The sequence below is a fragment of the Carcharodon carcharias genome, chromosome 16 (assembly GCF_017639515.1).
Source record: "Carcharodon carcharias isolate sCarCar2 chromosome 16, sCarCar2.pri, whole genome shotgun sequence".
NCBI lineage: Eukaryota > Metazoa > Chordata > Chondrichthyes > Lamniformes > Lamnidae > Carcharodon > Carcharodon carcharias.
Genome location: NC_054482.1, coordinates 49,804,852 through 49,830,447, shown reverse-complemented (window position 1 = coordinate 49,830,447; position 25,596 = coordinate 49,804,852). Strand labels below are relative to the sequence as shown.

At 38.5% G+C, this 25,596-nt stretch overlaps 1 protein-coding gene across 3 annotated transcripts in view; it reads left to right on the top strand.

Annotated features, from left to right (window-relative positions):
* kifap3a (kinesin-associated protein 3a) overlaps positions 1–25,596 on the top strand; it is a 230,844-nt gene that overhangs the window by 150,107 nt on the left and 55,141 nt on the right. For 2 of the 3 annotated variants that reach the window (XM_041208144.1, XM_041208145.1), the window contains 4 exons: positions 288–386; positions 2,918–3,003; positions 11,626–11,815; positions 22,585–22,681. In XM_041208144.1, coding sequence (XP_041064078.1) covers positions 288–386; positions 2,918–3,003; positions 11,626–11,815; positions 22,585–22,681 — 472 coding nt within the window. The remainder of the gene's footprint in view (positions 1–287; positions 387–2,917; positions 3,004–11,625; positions 11,816–22,584; positions 22,682–25,596) is intronic. The other variant, XM_041208146.1, reaches the window with a different exon arrangement.

Genomic DNA, 25,596 nt, shown 5'->3' with positions numbered 1-25,596 from the left:
CTCCTCCACTGGTGGCTGTGCTTTCATATGCAATGGTCCTAAGCTCTGGAATTCCCTTTCTCAACCTCCCCATCTCTCTTCCTCCTTTAAGATGCTCCTTAAAACATACCTCATTGAACAAACCGTTGGTCATCTGTTCTGATAATCTACTTCTTTAGCATGATGTCAACATTTGTATTGGTAACACTTGTTAAGCATTGTGGGCATTCGACACATTAAAGGCGCTATACAAATGTGAGTTGTAGTTGGAATCTCCTTTCATTGTATGTTTCTGCTCTTTTCCACAGCCAAACAAGAGGATGATGAATTTGTCTGCCAGATTGTATATGTCTTTTACCAAATGGTTTTCCACCAGGCTACCAGAGATGTGATTATAAAGGAAACACGTATCCTTTCTGAATAACATTTCTTTTTCCCCTTTCTGTTTAGTTCTTAGGTCAACTTGATTCAAAAGAGAAGGGCACAAGGCTGAAAAATTAAACTTGTTCAAATACTGTACAATATATTGGCATTTTAGGTCAACAGAGATCAAAAACTTCACTTGATTTCAGTGTCCTGTTAATGTTTAAAGACAAAAATCTGTAAAAGTTAATAGCATATATTTTAAAGTTAATTTTTTACTGATGAATATATAATTACGATGTACAGGCTGCATATGGAGTTAATTAATGCACAGACCAAATACTACATTTACAGAGTGACTGAAAATAATTATGAAATTGTTCATTATGTACTTTATAATGCATTTTGGCAATTTAACTTACTGAAAAGTGTGTTAAAGTCATTGAAGATGATGAGTGGTGATGAATTGAGTAGTTCTGTTCCATTCATTTTACCTACTTCAACACCTTTTGTGCCTAAGAATGCTAGAGATTTACTTTGTAATTTTTAAAAATGAGCTTTGTTATTTAGTCTTGATTTATACTATGGATATTAATATTGGCAGCTTGGATTTTAATATGATGTATTCTTTAGAATCTTTAAAATAGGGGACAGGTGGGTTTTGTGAAGATTTGGTAAATGAAATGATTAGATTGCCACTAAACCTCACAGTCCCCTAGGATTGTTATGACATCTAGTCCCATTTGGATCCAAGCTTTGAAATCAAGATTATGATAGAGAGCATACATAATATTGACTTTTTAGAGTAAACCCAATAAACCCTAATGAAACCTAATTTCAAACAACTTGAAAGGCACATTTGGTCTGTGATGGATAATAACTTTCAACTATGTGAATAGACAAGGAGGTGCTAAGTAAAACAACATAAGGACAGACCCAACATCCTGAAAGAAGGCATCTCTGAGCTGCTGTGGGCCATCAGCTGTAAAATTGTAAACTCTGGATTCTTTAATCTGATGGCCCAATCATTCCTTGATCACAGTCAAGCTAGGAAACCAATCCTGGTTCATTGCAGAAAGCAGAAGCACAACAGCCACACTTCAGAATGAGATACCAATCTACTGAAGTCATTAAGAGGGTTACCAATATGATAAACACCAATCTCAGTATGCTATAAACAGCTAGGTAGTTCCACAAATAGGTCAGTGCAAATCTGTCCTAGGCTTACGAAATTCGCTCCTTCACCCGAATTCATGCCCGTCTTTCCCAGAACTCCCAGGTTTGAATCCCTCCAATGGAGTTTTTGCTCCTGCCACCATCAAAAATTGCCTTTTATCAGTCAAAAATGACATCCTTTGTGACTGTGACAAAGGGAATCTATTCCTTACTTGTCCTTCTTGACCTGACTGCAGCCTTTGACTTTACTGATTGCACCATCCATCTCCAAAGCCTCTCCAACATAGTCCAACTGAGAGGGACTGCATTTATCTGTTTTCATTCTTATCTATGTAATCATAGCCGGAGAATCACTTGCAATGTCTTCTCTTCCTGCTCTTGCACCTTCACCACTGCTGTCCCCCAAGGATCTATCATTGGTTCCTATTTCTCATGTACATGCTGATCCTCAGCGAAATCTTCCAAAAACACGTAAACAACAGTCAGCTGTATCTCACCTCCACCTCTCCTCACCCCTTCATTGTGTAAATTGCCAGACTGCTTGTCTAGCATCTAGCACTGGACGATCAGAAATTTTTTCCAATTAAATATTGGGAAAATACTGTCAAAACCAAAGCTGTTGTCTTCAGTTCCAGCTACAATCTGCGCTTCCTAACCATTGATTCCATCCTTCACCCTGGCAGCTGTCTTGGGCTGAATCAGACTGTTCGCAATCTTGGTGTCATATTTGATACTGAAATGAGCTCTAAACCACATGCGTGCCATCAATAAGACTGTCTGTTTCCACCTCCATATCATCGTCTGACTCTGTCCTGCCTTAGTGTATCTGCTGTTGAAACCCTCATTCATGCCTTTGTTACCTCTGGATTTGACTATTCGAATGCACTCCTGGCTGGCCTCCTATATTCTACCACCTCTAAACTTGAGGGCATCCAAAACTTTGCAGCCCTTGTTTTAACATGCACCAAATCCCTTTCAGCCATCACCCCTGGGCTCATTGACCTTGACTGGCACCTGGTTAAGCAATGCCTTGATTTTAAAATTCTCCTCTACGTTTTCAAATCTGTCCAGGGTCCTGCTCCTCGCTCTCCCTAATTTTCTCCACCCTCACAACCCTCTGAGATTCTGCACTCCTCTAATTCTGGCCTCATGAGCATTGCTGATTTTAATTGCTCAGCTATTGTCAGCTGTGCCTGAAACTGGAATTTTCTCTGTGGTTCAGTGTCATATTTTATGTGTCTGTCAAGTGCTGTGTGACATTACTTTAAAGGTACTATATAAAAAGAAGTTGTTGTTAATGTGCAGTCTGAAACACAATACTTCTTGCTTCCAAAGGCACTTTGTAATAATATAGCATACTTGACTGGAATGTTGCTTTTCCTTAATGCGCTGTTCATAGAGGCTCCAGCATACTTGATTGACCTGATGCATGATAAAAATGCAGAGATACGGAAAGTGTGCGACAATACATTGGACATTATTGCGGTAAGGAAAAGATGTTGAGTCTGCATTTATCTTACAACTTTTTGGCCCATATCAAATGGGAATCAATTGAAGAAATAAGGGAGATGTGTAAAATGGGGAAAAAAAATAGATTGTGATGTATATGATCGAGAGTCATAGAGTCATTTACTACACAAGAGACAGCCATTCGACCCATGCCAGCTCTCCATAGAATAATCTAGTTTGTCCCCTTCGCCTGCTCTATTCCCATAGCCCTGCAAGTTTATTCCCTTCAAGTGTCCATCCAATTTCCTTTTGATTTGTCACACTGCTTGACGTCTGGTACTGGATGAGCAGCAATTTCCTCAAACTCTTGTCGTCGGTCCCTACCTCAGCTCAGTTCCCTAGATACCTACCCCATCCTTTTCCATGGCAGTTGTCTAAGACTGTACCAGAAAGCTTGCAGCTTTGCTGTCATAATAAACACTGAGATGGGCTTCGACCACATAGCCGTTCCACCATCAAGACAGCCTACTTCCAACTCCGTAACACTAGCCAAATCCACACCTGCCTAAGTGCATCTCCCATGAGTCCTCATCCGTGCTTTTGTCACCTCTAGAATTAACTATTTCAGTTGTCTGTCAGCCGTGGCTCTGTTGGTAGCACACTCTCCTCTGGGTCGCAAAGTTCTGGGTTCAAGTCCCACTCCAGGGCTTGAGTACAAAATATCATGTTTGACATTCCAGTGCAGTACTGAGGGAGCCCTGCACTGTTGCCATCTTTCAGATGAGACGTTAAGCCAGGGCCCCATCTGCCTGTTCAGGTGACTGTGAAAGATCCCATGGCATTCCTGTTTCCTGGCCAATATTTGGCCCTCAGTCAACATCACAAAAAAACCATATGATCTGGTGTTTATCATATTGCTGTTTGTGGGAGCAATGCACATGTTGATTACTGTGTTTCCTACATTACAACATTGACTACATCTCAGAAGTACTTAATTGGCTGTAAGCTCTTTGAAATGTCTGGTGTAATGAAAAGTGCTGTATGCAAGTCTTTCTTTTCTTTTTAATGCTCTCTTGGCCGGACTCCCATCTTCCACCCTAAATAAGTGAGGGCTCATCCAAAACCTTGCTATCTGTGTCATAACTTGCACATAGTCCTATTCACCCATCATCCCTTTGGTCACTGACCTACATCTGGAAACACTTCAATTTTAAAATTCTCTTCAACTCCTAGCTCCTCGCCCTGCCATCATGTGTCATCCCTCCTTATCTCTGTAACCTCCCACAACCCACATGAGATGTCTGCGTTTCTCCAATTCTAGCCTCTTATGCATCCTTCATTTTAATCACTCCATCGTTGGTGGTCACACCTTTAGCTGCTTATGCTCAAAGCTTTGGAATTCCCTCCCTCAACTGTTCTCCTCTCTACTCCTCTAAGCCCTCCTTAAAACCTGCCTCCAACCAAGCTTTTGGTTATTTGACCTAATATCTCCTCCTGTGGTTCAATGTCAAATTTTTTTTGATAATCTTATGGAGCACCTTGGATGTTTTACAATATTAAAAGTGCCATATTAATGTAAATTAGCAGTGTTGTAGGATTGACATTGATGATTGATTGTAGACAAGTGAACTTAATGCATTTGGCCTAATTTCTGTACCAAAATTAGCTGTGGATATCCAATAAAAATAATGGGAATTTTATTTTTGGATAGGACAGGGTTAATTCTGCAAGCAATATAAAGTTTAGTATGTTTTTAAAAATGGATTCCTTACCTGGTCAAAAATAACCTTATGCTTAAATCATTCACATTAGTAAAGTGTACTGGATTTTTTTGTTGCTTACTTTCCTCTACATTACACAATTTCTAGAAATACATTATGCGGATAATGTTCTTCTCTAAATGTCTGAGTGGATAAATGCACTGCACAGTATAGTATTTAGCCTTGCAACCAGGAAGATCTCATAAGGTTACTCCCTGGTCTGGTCTGAGTTAATTGCCTTTGCTGCAACTGAAGGTGAAATACAGTTGACTACAGCCTTTCAAGGCTATTGAGAGTTCCTGATCCTAATTCTGATTTTGCATCTATAAATAGTGCATCTCTATGTTGGGTGAGGACAGTGCAGGTTTACTGTACTTATGATCATCCCCATACCACCTCCCTACACTTAGGTTTGAGTATTAAGCATTGACAGGTTGCAAAGGCTTACTTGAAGAATGCTAACTTGGTCAGCATACCAGAGAGCTGTGAGCACTCTTGGAGCTGTACCCAGCAGTAGTGTTTATCTTCTGGAGAACAGGAAGAATGGATGTTGTTGGTTCTTTCTTGACAATCTGTAGAAGGGGTGCCAGAATATCTTTGTAATTATGCCATTAAAATAAATGGAAACAAACCTAAAGCAAAGTTAATCTGGTGCTCTAGAGGAGAAGGCCATAAAAGGAAAGACCATATTATTATTAAATCAAAAACCCTTAATTGACCTTTATTACAGATTAATATTTGTATTTTTTTGTCAGCAATGTTGTATAATATATTGTACCTTGTCATTGACATAGACCAGTTAACATTGTGGCCCCTTCCTCAAGTAAATGCTGGAAATTGTATATTTTTGTTGGCGTTTTGTCTACTTAAAATACATTTGATTAATACCTTGGTAGGTATGTCCTGTTTCACCCCAAATCCTGAATAACTTGCCAGGCTTTTAGATCATTTGTAAGTGACATAATTTCTTATATTTTCATTTGAGATTTGTTTACCACATGCAGCTTCAGATGTGAAGATTAAGAAGTGTACTAACAGAACATTAAGTTTTGATTTTCTTTCGTACCAAACATTGAAGTTGAAGTTCAGTAGTATTGCTAACAAAACTGTTCATCTACGAATTTGGAAATTAAGCCTATCAGAATCTCTAAACAGAAAAGGGAATTCAGTATTTTGGGTAAAAGGCTTACATCAGGCAAATAAATTCTGGCCAGGGCTCTACATCCAAAATGATAACCTGTCTTTTTTCTTTACAGGTGCTAATGACTCTGCTGTACATGACAATTTCTGCTTTTGTTTCAAATTATTAGCATAATACCTCTCATATAAAATTGAATATATGAAGGAACAGTGTTGATGGGCACTCTCTACATTTGTTCAGTGCTTGTCTTCTCATGTAACATTAGAACATAAGAAATAGGAGCAGGAGTGGTCTATATGACCACTTGAACCTGCCTTGCCATTCAATAAGATGACCTTATTGAATGATCTTGGCCTCAACACTTTCCCACCTGCTCCCCATAACTCTTGACTGGGAAAATCGTTCCGTTTGTGCTCTTCAACCTTCAACTCTGAAACTATATAGAAGGTGTAAGTTTTTAGTGTTGGTAAGCATGTCAACTTGATAAAATGGATAGCAATTGTGAAGTACATTGTAACGCTGTTTGTAATAATAGCTTTGGATAGACTAATGTTTAAGCAATGGGAATTAATAGGTTAGGAGCAAGCGAAGGCTTACTAAGAATGAAACAATTTCTCAGTTTTTATTTTAACATAGCTACAAACATTTGTAGCCAAGATCTGGCTTTTTTTTTCTGGTTATCAAATTCTGTTCACTTAAATTAATACCATGTATGAATACATCTTATTCAGGACCATTTATTTCACCCTTGTTTTCTTCTCAATGTAAATTTCAGTTGGCAATATTCGGTCAATAGAAAATTCCAGATTTAGACTCACTCACTTGATTCCCATTTTCAGTCTTTTCCAAGTTAGATTTATATTGACCTTGCTTGAGGGAAATTTGCTGCGAAAATAATTTTGTTACTGTAGGAGTTTGTGATTGACTTATTAACTTTGAGAAGTTACTAATAGTTCCAGTCAACACCAATGTTTCCCCCTTTATTCTTTAAAATAATAATATTAAATAGGTAAGGAACAGCAGGTTTTGAATGTGAAAACCTTTGATTTTTTTGTTAGTTACAAGATTCAAGCCCTTGTGCCAATTGTGCACCTAATGAGTTCATGGCATTAATACTAACTATCCAGAGACAAGCAAGGCAATCATCAATAATGAAATATTATCCAATGGTGGCTGAAATGCTTAATAACCTAATAAGAAACATAAGCAATAACAGTAAGGGTAGGCCATATAGCCCCTTGAAACCATTCAGCCATTTAATAAGATCCTTAACCTAAAACCTACTTTCCTGCCTGATCCCCAAATCACTTGTTACCTCTTATTGTCCAAAAATCTATTGATCTCAGCCTTTAACATAGTCAGTAACTAAACCCTCTGGGGTAGAGGATTCCAATAATTCACAGCCCAGAGTGATTTCACCTCATCTCAGTCGTCAATAGTCAATGCTTTATCCGATGATGTTTACTAGTTCTAGACATTCCAGTCAGGGGAAACAGCCTCTTAGCATACACCCTTTCAAGCCCCATCAGAATCTTTTATCTTGCACTGAGATCACTTCTTGCTGTCTGGAATTTAGAAGAATATAGATCAATTTTACTCAATCTCTGCTCATTGGCCAACACTGTCATTCCAGGAATCAGATTTAGTGAGCCTTTGTTGCATCCCCTTTCAGGCAAATACATGCTTCTTTAGATATATAGACCAAAACTATACAGCATTACAAGCATGGTCTTACCAAAGCCCTGTGCAATTCCAGCAAGACTTCCTTACTCTTGTATTCCAACCTCCTTACATTGGTGGCCAACATATAATTTGTCTTCCTAAATGTTTGCTGTACCTGCATGTTAACTTTCTGTTCAGAACTTTCAGTTCTCATGAAAGGTCATCAGCCTGAAATATGAACTCCATTTCTCTCCACAGATGCTGCCTAACCTGCTGAACATTCACAGCATTTTTTTAAAGTTCAGATTTCCAGCATCTGCTGTATTGTACTTTTGTGTTAACTTTGTATTTATTGTACAAGGACACCCAAATCCCTCTGAACACCAACATTTAATAGTTTCTCACCATTTATAAAGTCTTCTGTTTTTTCTATTCTTCCTACCAAAGTGAATAATCTCCCATTTCCACACATTTTCTTCCATCTGCCACATTGTTGCCCACTCACTTTTAAGTTATTTATATCCCTTTGCAGGCTGTATCCTCACAGCTTACTTTGCCACCTACTTTTGTGTATTCGGCAAACTTGAATTCATTACACTTGGTCCCCTCATCTAGTTCATTAATTTGGATTGTGTAATGTAATAATAAATGGGAGATGTAACTAAACACTTGCATGGGTAGAAAAGACTAGGGGAGAAGTTTTTGTCAGCATACACCCTTGACATGGAAGAAAGTAATATATACATTGGAGAGTTTTTTTTTTCCAGATATTAAGAGGAACATAAATTTTCTTGGCAGCAACCTGGAATAGTTTCTCTGTGTTCAAATCCTCGATTAATGGGGTGTGTTCCTTGCATCCACAAGTGACTTCATTGGAGATAGAAGAGCCACAACTTCAGACTGACCCGAGAAACCCTCTGGGGCTGTCTGATTACAAAGAAACCACATTATTGGTTGGTGAATGGGCATTCCCACTTAGCAGTATTGTTCCCAGGGTTCCATTGTTCTCCAGCTTTTTAAAGTCATGGCTTTTGCTGTTGCCTATGACGCTGCTCAGTGGTGCTTGTTTTGAAACATTGTGGCGAGGGGGGAGACCTATTTTAAAATGTCCATTCTGACAATTAAATTGACATTTTTACTGAACTTTCAAAATTATATTATGTAGAACTTTATGTTCTAGAAAAATGGGGAATATTTTGAACAAAAAAATTCCCCTTAATTTTTCCTTCCCTTTTAATTATATTTTATATCTGTACTTGTAGTTTTTTTATTAAACGTATTCATTACAGAGGAAAGATCTTGTTTCATGTTTGATTGAGTGAGTGCAACTAAATTCCTGATTCAGCTTATTCTCTGGCTTCTTTCACTGCTGCTTATTGTTTATCCAGCAATCTTTATGGCCATGCACATTTTACACACATTTGTCCTTTTGATATGTGTGTGTTGCCAAACATTAATGAGGTTACATGTTTGAATTGTGATTATATATAATTTTATCAGTTGCTAAAATTGAATTGGGGTTAAGTGTATATACTACAGTGTTTTTGTTGCTGTGGGAATGCAATTCTCCTTACCTCGAGCGTATCAAACTCCAGATGTACGAAAGTGAAAGAAGACCTGTTTTTCATCAGTAGATATGGAGGAGAGGCAGAAGGGAGTAGTTTGTTTGTCCTACAAGATTGTTAATCAGATAGATATGGTTCAAACGAGTGACATGAACACTGAGGTGTTGAAGAGAGGAAACAGATGAAATATATATAGAAAGTTTGCAATTATAACAGATGTGGTAAAGTTTTAGTGCATGCCTCTTGTTTCATTTATGATTTACCTTAATTGTACTGATGAGTGATGATTTCTGTTTAACTGCAAACAGATTCCTAAATGTCTATTCTCTGATAATGTGCAAGAATGTGTTAACAGCATCTGTTAAAATGTTGCTTCAACTTCACTTGTGATATCTCATTTGCTACTGAATAATTCTCCTTTTATAACATGTGAAATATACTATATTCATTTCTTCTCCTCACTCCACACTATGGAAGTCATCCATCAGGCTTGCTATCTTAAAAGCATTAAATTGCATAATGTGATCTTTAGTTCTATATACTTTATTGCAAGATTTGTGACCATTTTTAATGTTGCATGTGGTCATGGTGCTCCCTTCCTTCAGGGATGGATTGTGGCTGCTGTCAGGTTGGCAATCTATGGTCAACATCTGCTCATTCGAAGTCTAAGTATATTTCAGTTGTGAGTCTCAACTCCTTTGATGGAAATCAGATTGTATTTTAGGTATTTAAAGCCCCAAACAGCTGCCAGGAATGTTCCTTTACAAGGTGTCTGCCCCCTGTGGCCTAATGAGGCTTTAAACATGCTACACAAAGTGCTACTTCACCACTACCTTTCAAAATAGCATACAGACTCTGGCCATAAAGAAGCTTGGAGCCACCCCATCAGATTGCCTTGATGTAAGGGGCACTAACTCTGTTATTTTCTTTTTTTGTTCTTGTATGCCTTTTTCTATTATTTAATTTCCAAAATACTTCTAAAAAGATTTTGGCAAAAGAACCGAATTAGTCCTCATTTTGATATTTCTCCAGGGAAAAGGGGGACTGAGTCCAAAGGAAAAAAATTGAACAGTTTCTCTACGGAAGGTGAAGAATTTAGAAAGAAAATGTGGGGAAGTCAGGTCAAACAACTTAGACAATCAGATTGACCCCTGCCTCTGACAGTTTGAAGATACATTTTCATGCAAGATATGACACTGCATGCTATGCAATTAAATGGTAGTACAGAAATTAATGACAGTTTTTCTGATCTATGGATTCAAAACAGATGTATTAGTATTGTATTTATATCTAAAGCATAGAATGGCTCAAGGTGTTTTGCTAGCTTTTTCTGTTATAATAGGAATTGCTCCATGCTGAGCTTTACCTGTTCACTGCAGTGTTAACTATGGTAGCTATTACCTTTTAAAAACTGGGTTCCTGATTTTTCCCCCACAAATTTGAAACCTTTACTCTCTTTTAAACATCTCTATTGATTTTGCATCTGTAGAATTAAGTATGTTCCAATCCTCACCCCTTTTTGTAACCTTCTCTGGACCTACAGCCACCCAAGAACTCTTGTGTTCCTCAAATTCTGACTACTTGTGCATTCATTACTTTCTTTGCCTCACCATTGGCAGCTGTACCTCCAGCTGTCTGGGCCCTAAGCTCCGGAATTCCCACGCTAAACCTCTCTCTCCTTTAAGAAGCACCTTAAAACCCAAATCTTTGACCAAACCTTTGGTCAGCCAAATGGTCAGTCAATGTTCATTTTTTGTCACACTTGGATGAAGCACCCTGGGGACCTCTTTCTGTGTTAAAGGTTTTATATTAATGTAGGTTGTTTGTGAGAACATATTTTCTGGTGCACTTTTTATTGGCTTTGTTCAAGTTCTAAGATTTAGTTTCTTTGATCTATTTGACAGTATTAGAAGAATCTTAAATTAAACAGCTAAAATTAGTTGATGCAGTTGTCCTTTGCTGGTAACTACATTCAGTTTGCAAAGTTAGAAATTACTTATGATTGTATTTCCTAAATTACGGATTTTAAGTGTGCAGTATAAATTTTTGCATTGTTTTTGATAAATAACATTAAACCTCTAGATATTTTAAACCTCGTATTTCATAATCGCTCAATTTGTAGTATAGTGGCATGGCAATAGAGCTGAACAAGGAAAAGTGGGAGAAAGATAACTTGTATTTAAAAACGGGAAAGATAATGACTCCTTTGCATCACTAATTTTCAAACTCCCTTCGTTTGGTGATGTTTGTCAAAATTAAACCAGAAAGAACAGAGATCCAGATTACCCTTTTGGAACAAAGTAAGCCCTAACCATTAATTCTGCCAAGTGAAACAATATTTTTGAATACCTAAAGATAAACGAGCTCCTTGCATTCCTGACAGGTTCATAAGGTTAAGTGGTGTTTATGTTTACATAGACAGTCTGTGGAATTAACCCTCCTCCCTTTCCAGGATGTGGCATGTCCATACATATGTCTGAGGATTCCTACCTCATCACTCAGATAACATAACATGTTTATATTTTGACAGGAATATGATGAAGAGTGGGCCAAAAAAATTCAAAGTGAGAAGTTTCGCTGGCACAACTCTCAATGGCTGGAAATGGTGGAGAACCGCCAGATGGATGAAAGTGAGCCCTGCATATATGGTGATGATGGAATAGAGACATATATCCATGAAGGAGACATTCTTGAAAGACCTGACCTCTTCTACAGTGCAGGTGAGGAAACAGTATATGAAGAAGGAAAGATAAGTAAAGTAAGCAGTAACTATTGGAAATTAATGTATAAATTTATACCATTAAGAACACTAGATTTTCATTTTGAAACTTATAAAACGCACTTCATGATTACTAAACCATGACAGATTAACCCAATGAATCTGCCATTTCAGCTGTTTGTATCACTGTGTACATGTGCACGTGTGAAATTTCAGCCTCTTTTCATTTATCTGGGTTAGTAATCTTTTGTAGCCATATTTCCAAACATTTTAATGTGTAAAAATGCATAAAATAAATTTGCTGGAATTATTTCTTTGTAGCTAAAAAAAAAAATGCCATTGCACGGCAGGGGTATTAAATGAGTAGCAAAGAGACATAAGATTTATAGCTCCGAAGGAGACCATTTGGTCCATTGCATCTATGCCAGGCGAAAAAGTGTTATCCAGTCTAATCCAACCTTCTAGCTCTTGAGCTGCCTTCAAGGCTACAAGTCAAGCAAATATCCAAACATTTTTAAAAAGCATCGAGAGTTTCTGCTCTAACACTCTTCCAGGAAGTAAGTTACAGACTTACCCTCTGGGTGAAAAAATTCTTCTCAACTCCCCTCTAATTTTTCCACCAATCACTTTAAATCTATACCCTCTGGTTATGGACCTCTCTTCTTATGAAAATAGGCCCTCCAAATCCACTGTGTCTAGGTCCAACATGATTTATCCACCTCAATTAAATCTCCCATTAGCTGCCTCAGTTCCAAAAAAAAGCACAGCCTATTTACTCTTGTCTCATTGCAAGAATTCTCCATTCCTCGCAACCTTCTTGCAAATCTCTTCTGTATCCTCTCTAATGTGATCACATCCTTTGTTTTATGTGGTGACCAGAACTGTATGTTGTACTGTAGCTGCTGTCTAATTAGTGTTATTATACAGTTTTCACAGAACCGTTCAGTTTTTTTATTGGTTGAGGTCTAGAGTAAAGAAAAATTTCCCGTATGCCTTCTTAAACACTTACCTACTTGTTCAGCTACTTTTAGGAATCTGTAAACATACACTCCAAGGTTCCTCTGCTTCTCAGTATCCTTCCATTGATTGTGTATCACTCAGCTTGATTATCTTCCATGCATCTCAGGATCAAATTCCATTTGCCACTCTACTATCCAACTGAACAGTTCATTAACATCTTCCTACATGCTATAACTTTCTTCCTTACTGCCAAAACAAAGGCCAATTTTCGTATCATTGCAAACATCTTAGTCACACCCCTACATTTAAGTTTAAATCATTGACATGTACTGCAAACAAGGGACCCGGTAATGAGCCCTACTGAATCCCACTGGATACAGCCTTCCAGTCACACAAATGTGAGCCTTTGCTTCCTGGGCACTGAGCCAGTTTTGGATCCATTGTGCCACTTTACCTTTGATCCCATGGGCTTTCAATTTACTGATTATTCTAACATGTGGGGCCTTGTCAACAGCCTTGCTAAAATTCATGTAGACTATGTCAAACCCACTGCCTTCATTGACTCCTTGTTACCTCCTTAAAAAAATTCGATCAAGTTAGTCAGATGCAGCCTTCTCTCAACTGATCCATGCTGAAAGTCCTTTATTAATCCGTGCCTCTCTCAATTACAATCTATCCCATCTCAGCATGTTTTTTACACCACCAGGATGACTGGCCTGTAATTCCTAGCTATTCCTCCCTCTTTTTCAAAAATGGCATAACTTTAGCAATCCTCCAGCCCTCTGGCACCGTACCTGCAGCCAGAGAGGATTGGAAAATGATGGTCAGAACGTCTGTTATTTCCTCCTTTTGCTTCCCTTTGCTGCTTGGGATACATTTCTTCCAGGCAAGTGTTTTATCCATTTTTCAGGATGTTTAACACCTTACTATTTCCTCCCTCAGCATGTTTATGCGACCAGTATTTTACACTCATCCTCCTTAACTCCAATGTCTGCTTTATCCCTCTCTTCAGAGAAAATGGGTACAAATTATTTGTTAAGAACCATTACATATCTTGCGCCTTCACACTCAAGTTCGTCTTTTGGCCTCTATTGACCCTACTCGCTCTTTAGTTATCATCTTGCTCTTTATCTATTTATTAAACATTTATGAAACAAATTTGGGTTTTCTTGATTTTACTTGCTAATTCCTTTCATGCCCTCTATTTTCCCAATTTCGTTTTTATTTTCACCCCTGCATTTTCTATACTCCTCCAGGCTTTCTGCAGTATTAAGCTCTTAGCACTAGACAAACACTTTTTTTGTCATATTCTTCTCTGTATGCTGTTTGGCACCTGGTGGTATTGTTCTGATCCTTTTCTTCATGTGAGCATATTTGTTTTGAACCCTTTTAATCTTGTCCTTGAATGTCTCCCATTGTTCTCCATGAATTTACCTTGCAATTGCTGTTTCCCATCCACTTTTTCCAATCACAACTCGGCTTGTTAAAATTTGCCTTTCCCCAGTTTAAAACTTTGACTAAAGCAAATGCTGGAAATCTGAAAGAAAAAATGTAGGAGGGGTATCAGTGGAAGAACCATGATGAAAGGTCATTGACTTGAAATGTTGGTTTTTCTCTTCATAGCTGCTGCCCGACCTCCTATTTCTAGCATTTTCTGCTTTTATTTAAAGTCTGTTTTTATCCTTTTCCACATCTGACTGTAATATGAACACTACCACTAAAATGCTCTCCAGCTGATACCCCTTCCACCTGCCCAGGTTTATCCCCTAAAACTAAGTCCAAACCTTTTGTTGGTTTTTTAACATTCTGGCTAAAAAGCTTTTCTGAATATGTTGTAAGAATTCTGCACATGTCTATCTATGCCCTCAGCTTATCTGATTTATTCACTAGATTCCTTGCATTGAAGTATATACCATTATTCATGGAACAACTCCTTTGCTGTCTATCTTTTCTTTAATTCCTGGATCTTCAATACTCACTTATTAATTTTCAGCTTTGCTTCTCTCCCTTCTGAATCTACACTGAGGTTCCCACCACCCTGCCAAGCTGGTTTAAACCCTGCCCCAAAGTACTCGCAAACCTCCGTGTCATGTTATTAGCCTTGGCCCCGTTGAGGTGTAACCTGTCCAGCTTGACGCTGGCCGGGGGGAGACAACATACCATCCTGGAGTCTGCAGTCACAGAAATGCCTGCCTGGTTACCAAGCTATTAACTTTGCAAATGCATTCACTGAGGAAGAGGATGTTGCCAATGTCACAGTAAAAGGAGAGGTAGTACAGCAATTTGGTAGGATAAAAATAGATAAAAAGGAGCTACTTAAAAGGTTGGCATCACTCAAAGTAGAATAGTCACCAAGTTCAGATGGGATGCATCCTATATTGCTGAGGGAGATGGAAAAGGATAACAATCCTCAGCAGACTAGATGATTGTAAATAATACACCACAGTTCTAAAAAAAGGTGAGGAGTAAATCCGCTAATTACAGGCTAGTCAGCCTAATCCCTACGGTGGAAAATTTTTATACAATAATCAAGGGCAAAATTGTCACTTGGCAAAATATAGATTAATCAATGATAGTCAGAAAGGACTTATTAAAGGCAAATTATGTTTGACTAAGTTGATTGACTTCACTAATAGAGCAATAAAGAGATTTCTGTATTCTGTATATGGACGTTCAAAAAGCGATTGATAAAGTAGAATGTAATAAAATAGTTAGCAAAGTGGCTGAGTGGACACAAAATTAGCTAAGGGGCAGAAAGCACAGTAGTGTTGATAGCTTGTTTTTCCGACCGGAGGGAAGTATACAGTGATGTCCCACAGGGCAGTGAAGGGATTGAAGAAGAATGAGGGTAAGTAATATAAACAATAATATAATTTTTAAGGGGGTACCAGAGCAGAGACACCCCAGGTGTATGTACACAGGATTTTTGAAGGTGGAGGACAAGTTGAGAAAGCTGTTGAAAAAATATATTTGATCCTTGGCTTTATGAAATAGACACAAAGTACAAAAGCAGGGAAGTTATACTGAACCTTAATAAATCACTGGTTAGACACCTGGAGTTTTGTGGACAATTCTGGGCACCACCCTTTAGGAAGGATGCTAAATCCTTGGTGAATATGCAGAGGAGATTTATTAGAATGCTATGAGCGGGGATTTAGATACATGGAAAGACTAGGAAAATTGGAGAGTTTAAGGAGTGATTTAATGGAGATGTTCAAAATTTTGAATGGTGCTGATAGGTTAAATAAGGAAAATCTTTTCAGTGGCAGAAGGATCGGTAACCAGAGGACACAGCTTTTAGGTAATTCACAGAAGACCTGGAGGTATAATGGGAATTTTTCTTAAACAGTGAGTTATTACCTGGAGTGCTGTGCCAGAAAGTGTGATGGAAGCAGGTTCAACAATAATTTCAAAAGGGAATTGAATACATACATGAAGAGGAACCTTTGCATGGCTATGGGGATAGAACAGGGATGTTATTGGGTAGTTGGATAGCTCTTTCACAGTGGACCACATAACTTCCTTTTGTGATGTGTTGTTCTGTGATTCTGTTATATATTATGTTGTAATGACACACAGTACAGCTCACTGTCTCCCAAAAGAAAGTGATACCAGTGCTTGTTTAAGGACAGATTGAAGTATAAGGTAAAATATGCAAGATCCAAAAAACATTAAAGAGCATTCAGTCGACGAAAACCCCAAGGCCTAGCTGGTGATCAGTTGAATTAAGCAAAATTCTAAATTGATATCACCACTCTACATTATACATAGAAGAGAGAGAGATTTTTCCAATATTTTGAAGACGGCAACAGTTACAACAATAGGAAGGGCAAAGGCGGTAGTTAATAGAAATTCTTCAACTTGTCTTTGTCCTCAGTTGTGATTATAAAATGAGCCGTAGAATGTTACAGCACAGAAGGAGGCCATTTGGCCCATTGAGGCTGTTCCAACTCTCTGCATGAACAATTTAGCTAGTTCCACTCCCTGGGCTTCATAGAAACATAGAATAAAGAAGCAGGAGTAGGCCATTCGGCCCTTTGAGCCTGCTGTGCCTTTCATCATGATCATGGCTGATCATCCAACTCAATAGCCTGCTCCCACTTTCTCCCCATATCCTTTGATCCCTTTAGCCCCAAGAGCTATATCTAACTCCTTCTTGAAAACATACAATGTTTTGGCCTCAACTACTTTCTGTGGTAGTGAGTCCCACAGGCTCACCACTCTCTGGGTGAAGAAATTTCTCCTCATCTCAGTCCTAAATGGTTTACCCCGTATCCTCAGACTGTGACCCCGGTTCTGGACTCCTCCACCATCGGGAACATCTTTACTGCATCTACCCTGCCTAGTCCTGTTAGAATTTTATAGGTCTCTATGAGATACCCCTCATTCTTCTGAACTCCAGCGAATATAATCCTAACTGACTCAACCTCTCCTTACATGTCAGTCCTGCCATCCCAGGAATCAGTCTGGTAAACCTTCGCTGTACTCCCTCTATAGCAAGAACATCCTGCCTTAGATAAGGAGACCAAAACTGCACACACTATTCCAGGTGTGGTCTCACCAAGGCCCTGTTTAATTGCAGCAAGACTTCCCTGTTCCTGTACTCGATTCCTCTCGCTATGAAGGCCAACATACCATTTGCCTTCTTTACCGCCTGCTGCACGTGCATGCTTACCTTCAGTGACTGGTGTACAAGGGCAACCAGGTCTTGTACGTTCCCCTCTCTCAATTTATAGCCATTCAGATAATAATCTGCCCTCCTGTTTTTGCTACGAAAGTGGATGACCTCACATTTATCGACTTTATACTGCATCTGCCATGCATTTGCTCACTCACTCAGCTTGTCGAAATCACACTGAAGTATCTCTGCATCCTCCTCACAGCTCACCCTCCAACCCAGCTTTGTGTCATCTGCAAATTTGGAGATATTACATTCAGTTCCCTCATCTAAATCATTAATATATATTGTGAATAGCTGGGGTCCTAGCACAGATCCCTGCGGTATCCCACTAGTCACTGCCTGCCATTCGGAAAAAGACCTGTTTATTCTTATTCTTTGTTTCCTGTCTGCCAACCAGTTTTCTATCCATCTCAATACACTACCCCTAATCCCACATGCTTTAATTTTACATGCTAATCTCTTATGTGGGACTTTGTTGAAAGCCTTCTGAAAGTCCAAATAAACCACATCCACTGGCTCCCCCTCATCAATTCTACTAGTTACATTCTCAAAAAATTCCAGTAAATTCGTCAAGCATGATTTCCCTTTTGTAAATCAGTGCTGACTTTGTCCGATTCTGCCACTGTTTTCCAAGTGCTCAGCTATTAAGTCTTTTATAATGGGCTCTAGAATTTTCCCCACTGCCAACGTCAGGCTGACTGGTCTATAGTTTCCTGTTTTCTCTCTACCTCCCTTTTTAAATAGTGGGATTTCATTAGCTACCTTCCAATCTAGAGGAACTGTTCCAGAGTCTATAGAATCTTGGAAGATGACCACCAACGCATCCACTATTTCTAGGGCCACTTCCTTCAGTGCTCTGGGATGTAGATTATCAGGCCCTGTGGATTTATCGGCCTCCAATCCAATCAATTTCCCTACTAATACTGATTTCTTTCAATTCCTCGCTCTCACTAAACCCTGCGTTCCCCAACATTTCTGGTATGTTATTTGTGTCTTCCTTTGTGAAAACAGAACCAAAGTATGTATTTAGTTGGGCAGCCATTTCTTTGTTCCCCATTATAAATTCTCCTGTTTCTGACTGTAAGGGATCTACCATTGTCTTCACCAATCTTTTTCTCTTCACATACCCATAGAGTGCAGTCAGTTTTTATGTTTCCTGCAAGGTTACTCTTGTACTCTATTTTCCCCTGGTTGATCAATCTCTTGGCCCTCCTTTGCTGAATTCTAAAGTGCTCCCAATCCTCAGGTCCGTTGTTTTTTTTTTAGCCAGTTTGTATGCCTGTTCCTTGGATCTAATACTATCTCTAATTTTCCTTGTAAGCCATGGTTTGACCACCTTTCCTGTTTTACTTTTGCGCCAGACAGGAATAAAGAATTGTTGCAGTTCACCCATGCGCTCTTTGAATGTTTGCCATTGCCTATCCACCGTCATCTCTTTAAGTAATGTTTCCCAATCCATCATAGCCAACTCATGCCTCATACCACCGTAGTTTCCTTTATTAAGATTTAGGATCCTAGTCTCAGAATCAACTATGTCACTCTCCATCTTGAGGAATTCTATCATATTATGGTCGCTCATCTCCAAGGGGCCTCGCACAATTAGATTGCTAATTATTTCTTTCTCATTACACAATACCCAGTCTAGGATGGCCTGTTCTGTAGTTGGTTCCTCAACGTATTGGTCCAGAAAACCATCCCATATACACTCCAGGAATTCCTCCTCCACGATCTTGTTACTAATTTGATTTGTCCAATCTATAAGCAGATTAAAGTCACCCATAATTACAGATGTTCCTTTATTACGTGTGTCTCTAATTTCCTGTTTAATGCCATTCCCAACATCGCCACTACAGTTTGGGGGTCTATATACAACCCCCACTAACATTTTTTGCCCCTTAGTGTTTCTCAGCTCTACCTAGACAGATTCCACATCGTCAAAGCTAATACCTTTCCTCACTATTGCATTAACTTCCTCTTTAACCAGCAATGCAACTCCACCGCCTTTTCCTTTTTGTCTGTCCTTCCTAAATGCTGAATACCCCTGGATGTTCAGTTCCCATCCCTGGTCACCCTGCAGCCATGTCTCCGTAATCTCGACTATATCATACCTGTTTACATCTACTTGTGCGGCTAATTCATCCACTTTATTGCAAATGCACCTTGTGTTAAGGCACAAAGCCTTAAGGCTTGTCTTTTTAACATTACTTGTCCCGTTCCCACTATTTCAAACCAAAGGAACTACTCCAGAATCTAGGGATTTGGGAAGATCACAAGTGGTGCATTCCCCGCCTCTGCAGCCACCTCTTTTAGAGCCCGAGGTTGTCAGGTTGAAGGATTTGTCAGCTTTCAATTGAATTAATCTCTCCAGTACTTTTTCTTTAATTTACTAAGCTCCTCACTCCCAATAGACCCTTCGTTCCCCATTATTTCTGGTATTTTTGTGTCCTACTCTGAGGACAGAAAAACAATATTTGTTTAATGTCTTTGCCAGTTCCTTGTTCCCCATTATAATTTATCCTGTCTCAGCCTCTAAAGGATCATCATTTTGCAATTTTTTTTATATTTGTATTGTTTACTCCGATTTTCTGTTTTCACCTTATCAATGTTTACATCCTTTTTATCTAAAACTCTACCAGTTGTCAGGCTTATTAATGTTCTTGGCAATATTATAAGCCTCTGCTTTTAAGCTAATAATATCCTTTGTCTCTTTAGTTAACCACAGATGGGTCTTTTTTCCCGTGGTGTTTTTATTTCTTGATGAAATGTAGATTTGTTGAGGATTATCAAATATTTCTTTAAATCTGTGCCATCACTCTCTCACTGTCATGCCTTTTATTCTAATCTACCTGCGCAAACTTGCCCCATACTTGTTCAATTGGTTTTATTTAAATTCAATATTCTAGTTTAATGCATCACACTCAAACTCAATGTGGAATTCATAATATTATGATCCATAGAACCATAGAAAAGTCACGGCGCAGAAAGAGGCCATTCAGTCTATCATATCTGTGCCGGCCAGAAAAAGATGAAAAAGAAACTAGCCGCTCATTTTAATCCCACTTTCCGGTACCTGGTCCATAGCCTTGCAGGTTACAGCGCTTCAAGATGCAGATCCAAGTACCTTTTAAATGAGTTGAACATTTCAGCCTGAACCACCGATTTAGGCAGTGAATTCCAGACGCCCACCACCCTCTGCTGAAAAAAATTTCCCTTATGTCCCCTCTAACCCCTTTAACCTTAAATCTATGTTCCCTGGTAATTGGCCCCTCAGTTAGTGGAATTAAGTCTTTACTGTCTACCTTATCTAGGCCCCTCATAATTTTGTACACCTCAAGTAAGTTATCCATTAGCCTCCTTTGTTCTAAGGAAAACAGCCCTAGCCTATAAAATCTTTCGTCATAGCTACAATTTTCAAGCTCTGGCAGCATTCTCTCTGTACTCTCCCCAGAGCAATTATGTCCTCCTTGTAATGTGGTGACCAGAACTGTACACAAAATTCCAGCTGTGGCCTAACCAACATTTATACAGTGCCATCATTACATCCCTGTTCTTGCATTCAGTAACTCATCCAATAAAGGAAAGCATTCCATATGCTTTCTTTATCAGCTTGTCCACCTGTCCTGCCACCTTCAGGGTCCTGTTGACATGCACTGCAAGGTCTCTCACTTCCTCAACCTCTCTCGATATCCTCCCACTTATTGAGTATTCCCTTCTTTTGTTTGCCCTCCCCAAATGTGTTATTCTCACTTTTCTGGATTGAATTCCATTTGCCACTTTTCTGCCCACTCAACCAAACCATTGATATCTTTCTGGAGACAACAGCTATCCTCTTCACTATCAACTACACGGCCAATTTTTGTGTCATCTAAAAATTTCCCAATTATACCTCCCTCACTCTTTCCCGGAGAATATCTTACTATGAGAATAATAGTTGACTCTTACCATTAAACAAAAGATCTAAAATAGCCTCTTCCTTGGTTGGTTCCAAGATGTATTGTTCCAGGAAATTGTAATGCATTCCATGACTTGTCCTCCAAACTACTTTTGTCAATTTTATTAATTGAGTCTATATGAAGATTGAAGTCTCCCACGATTATTGCATTGCCTTAGTTACATGCTCTTATTGATTAATCCTGAATCCAGCAGTAGTTGTTAGCTATTGTTATGGGGTATATAAACTCCTCCCACCATCATTTTCCGACCCTTGTTATTTCTTATGTCCACCCATACGGACTCTACTTCCTGCTTTTCTGACCCAAGATCCATGCCATCCTTTATTATCAGGGCTTCTAGTCCTTTCCATTTTGTACGTATTAGCTGTCTTAACCCTGGCATCAGGCAGGCAACACAACTTTGGAACTCCCAGTCAGTGGCTGCAGAGAACAGCATCTCTAACTTAGAGGCATGGACATTACCCACTGCGCCACAAGACCTCCACTGCCTGAATTGCCAACCCTATACAACATATTTATTTAATTAGTTCATGTATTTAATCAATTTAGTTTATAGTTTTTAGTCTTTTAACTAATTACTTATTTTTAGTTATAGGTTGATTAAATATTTATCTGTAACATGAACCACCATAAATATTGGAGGCAAAAAGCAGCATCTCCTGCCCTTGTGCACTGAATTCTGACTTGAATCAAGTATCCAACTTGTACGCTCTATTTGTATTGCGTTCTGCTTATGATCACTCTGGGCAAGGGCCAGGCAGTCTGTTCCCCTCCCTTGCACTGTGTCAGGCATGATTCCAATTGCCATTTGTAAATAAGTAACTCTGCTGAAAGAGGCTGCAGTATTATACAAGGATGGGGGAATGATGATAGGAAAGCCAAGACTTCATAAAGAATAGTGACCCAATTAAACGTCAAGCCTGGAAACAATGTAGGAAAAAAATTATACCTTTCTGCTTGATTATTTCCTCCTGCCCTTTTCATTGCCTGCAAGATACTTGACCTTTAAAGTATGTAGTATTTGCAACCATATTAGCAAAGGTAATGTATCAATGTATGTTCTTGTATTTAGTTTCAGCGGCAATATGTATGCCTTGAGCAAATTATCAGCCTGTGAAGATGTAAAACAAAATTCAACTATGGGCAGTGATGAATATTTGTTAACTCTGTTTGCAGATGGACTTTTACCCCCTGATGGAGCTATTAGTCCAGATTTTTTAAGTGACTATCAATTTCAAAATGGTGACCTGGTTGGACAGCATCCTTTTAGCAGGTATGCTTAGCTGATGTGAGAACAAACTGCAATATCATGGGAAGTGCAGTTGATATAGATTAATGTCTGATTTATTTTTACAATAAGATTCAAATTTTGGTTCAACCTTGACATTTCTTAAATATTGTCAGAAAATCACCTATAATGTTCACTGAAATTTATTTAAAAAATAAAATATGTTAAAATACATTTGCTGAAAAGAGATTCATTGAATTAAGGTAAATAACTGCTACAAAAAGTGATGTCTCTAAAACATTAGCTTGTTCAGATTGATTACTGCTTGTATATGAAAAAAAATTGTAAATATTTTTGTATATTAAATACAATGGTTTGCCCCATCTTTCGATTCACTGTAATTGCTCTCAGCCCTTGTGCTGGTATGACTCAAAGTATGGTTCTTACACTGATACAGTAATGTTGTTTAAACCTTGAGTATGTAGTTATAGTCTTCATTGTAATGGAACAAATATTTTTTCAGTTGCCAACAAGGCATCTGGTGCTTTTTTCTACCTGTTGATGGTGGTTTGCTCTTAGGGATGTTTGAGTGTTGTTATTCTCTACCTCTGCTCTGCAGCTTCTGGGGATTTCATTTCTGCATCAAATATTTGCAATTGGTCGTTGTGTAGTTGATAATTATACAAACTCATTATTGTAAAAATAACCTGCTGACAACTTAATAGAAACAAATATTTGAAATCTGATTATGAATGTGTTTCAGTACTTAGTAACAATTATCTCAGAAATACTAAGTGAAAGGTTCATGTGTTTTTCACTTCAGCATAAGACTATAGTGGGACTTTGAAACATAGCAGGTTGTGTTCAATAAATGCCTTAAGTTAAGTATACTGGATACTTTCCTCCGCTTCAGCGTCACAGACAGCCCCCAACAGCAAACCTGCAGTCTGGAGTATGCCTTTATCCACCCAACACCTAAGTAAATGTAGCAAGCCCAGGCGTCAAACCAAACCCTTATCAAGGTCTTCCATAATAGCTTCAGAACAAATGCCATCTGGGAAGAAGTCAATTTCAGATATATCATTCAAATTTCTTTTGAAAATATAATCAGGACTGCCAATGAAATATATACCTTAAAGGATGTATTTGATTTAAATTGAATGGCTTTGTTTTGGAATGCCTCCCTTGTCTTCGGGCTAAATTCTCTTGTCCCATCTGAATATTGTGCAAAGAATCTAATTGACAGTTATTAGTTACCACATTTGAACACAGTGGACCAGTTAAGTCGGTACAAAATTGTAGTTAAATATTTATGTCTCCTACTAAATTAGGAGGCACAGTAAGTTGTGTAAATGTGTTACAAAAGCGGCATAGACAGACAACGTGGGCAAAACTGTAGCAGATGGAGCTCATTGTGGGAAAGCGAGGTCATCTACTTTGGATCCGAGAAAGACATATTGGAATATTTTATTCATGTCGAGAAGCAAAGAAATATACATCAAATATAAAAAAGAAAAATCACTTTTTAACAAAAATTATATTTCTCACAAGTCCATTCTGATCACAACATCTATGTGCCTCCACATTTAAACTCTCGAGAAAGCGTCTGCAATGATGTCGTCTCTTCATGCTACATGAATAATTTTCAAATTATATGGTTGTAGCATTAAACTCCAACGACATAGTCTCAAATTCTTGGTATGAAACTTTGCGAAAAGGTTAAAAGATTAACAATATAAACAATAGTCTCTTCAGTGTTGTTAGAAATGTAGATTTCAACACGTTGTAGAGTCAACACCAAATTCAAAGTCACTTTTTCCCAGTCGAAAACTTTTGCTGGCACAAATTCAACTTTTGAGAAAATAACTAATTGGCCATTTGATCCCCATCTCATCTTCCTGTAATAAGACTGCACTAACACCTCCGTTGCTGGAGTCAACAGCCAGTTTAAACACCTCAGCATAATTTGGCACTGCTGAAACCAGTGCGGTCGTCAGTATAGCTTTCAAGCTGTCAAAGACACTTTGACACTCCTTTGTACACTCAAATTTCTTGCCTTTAACAGGTTTGTCAGGGGAACCACCACTACCAGTGCTGACATTCACAATGAACTTCCGATAGAATCCACTCATACTTAAACCGCAAAATCTCTCATTTTGCCTTAGGCACCGGAAAATTCAAAATACCCCTTATATTTTCTTCTCTCGGCGCTACTTAGCCTTGTCCCATAGCGTGGCTCAAATAAGTTACTTTCATGTTGGCAAATTCACTTTTTGCCAAGTTTATGACCAAATTGGCTCTTTGTAACCAATCAAACAATTCATTTCAGTATTGTAAATGCTCCTCCCAGGTTTGGCTGAACACAACCAAATCATCAATATATACCACACGGTGGCATAATCCTTCAATGACTTTGTTGGTTAAACTTTGAAAAGTTGCTGCCGCACTTTTCATTCTGAATGCATAACTTTGCATTGACCAAGTCCATCCAGGGTTCCAAAAGTTGATATTCTTAATGGAACTTGCCAATATCCCTTAAATAAATCGATTTTTGTAATAAACGTATGTCCAACTTCTCAATGCAGTCTTCTAACTGTGGGATTGGATATGAATCTACCTTTGTTACTGCATTAACTTAGCGATTAAGTTTAGATTATCGCAGTTTTACCCATCCAGTTTCAGTACCGTTACAATAGGTGAGCTCCAGCTACTGTGATTTGATTCAATAATTTAATTTTCCATCATGAATTTGACCTCTTCCCTCACTTGAGCTGACTTCTCTGAATTTAGTCTGTAAGGATGTTGCTTTATGGGTAGCGCATCCCCTACATTAACATCATGTGTGGCCAAAGATGGTTTCCTGGGACTATTCTCACAAATCAATTCATGAGTTTGTAATAGCTTTTGTAAATCACCTTGACAATTTTCTGGAAGGTAGCTTAATATTACCTCTAAATTTT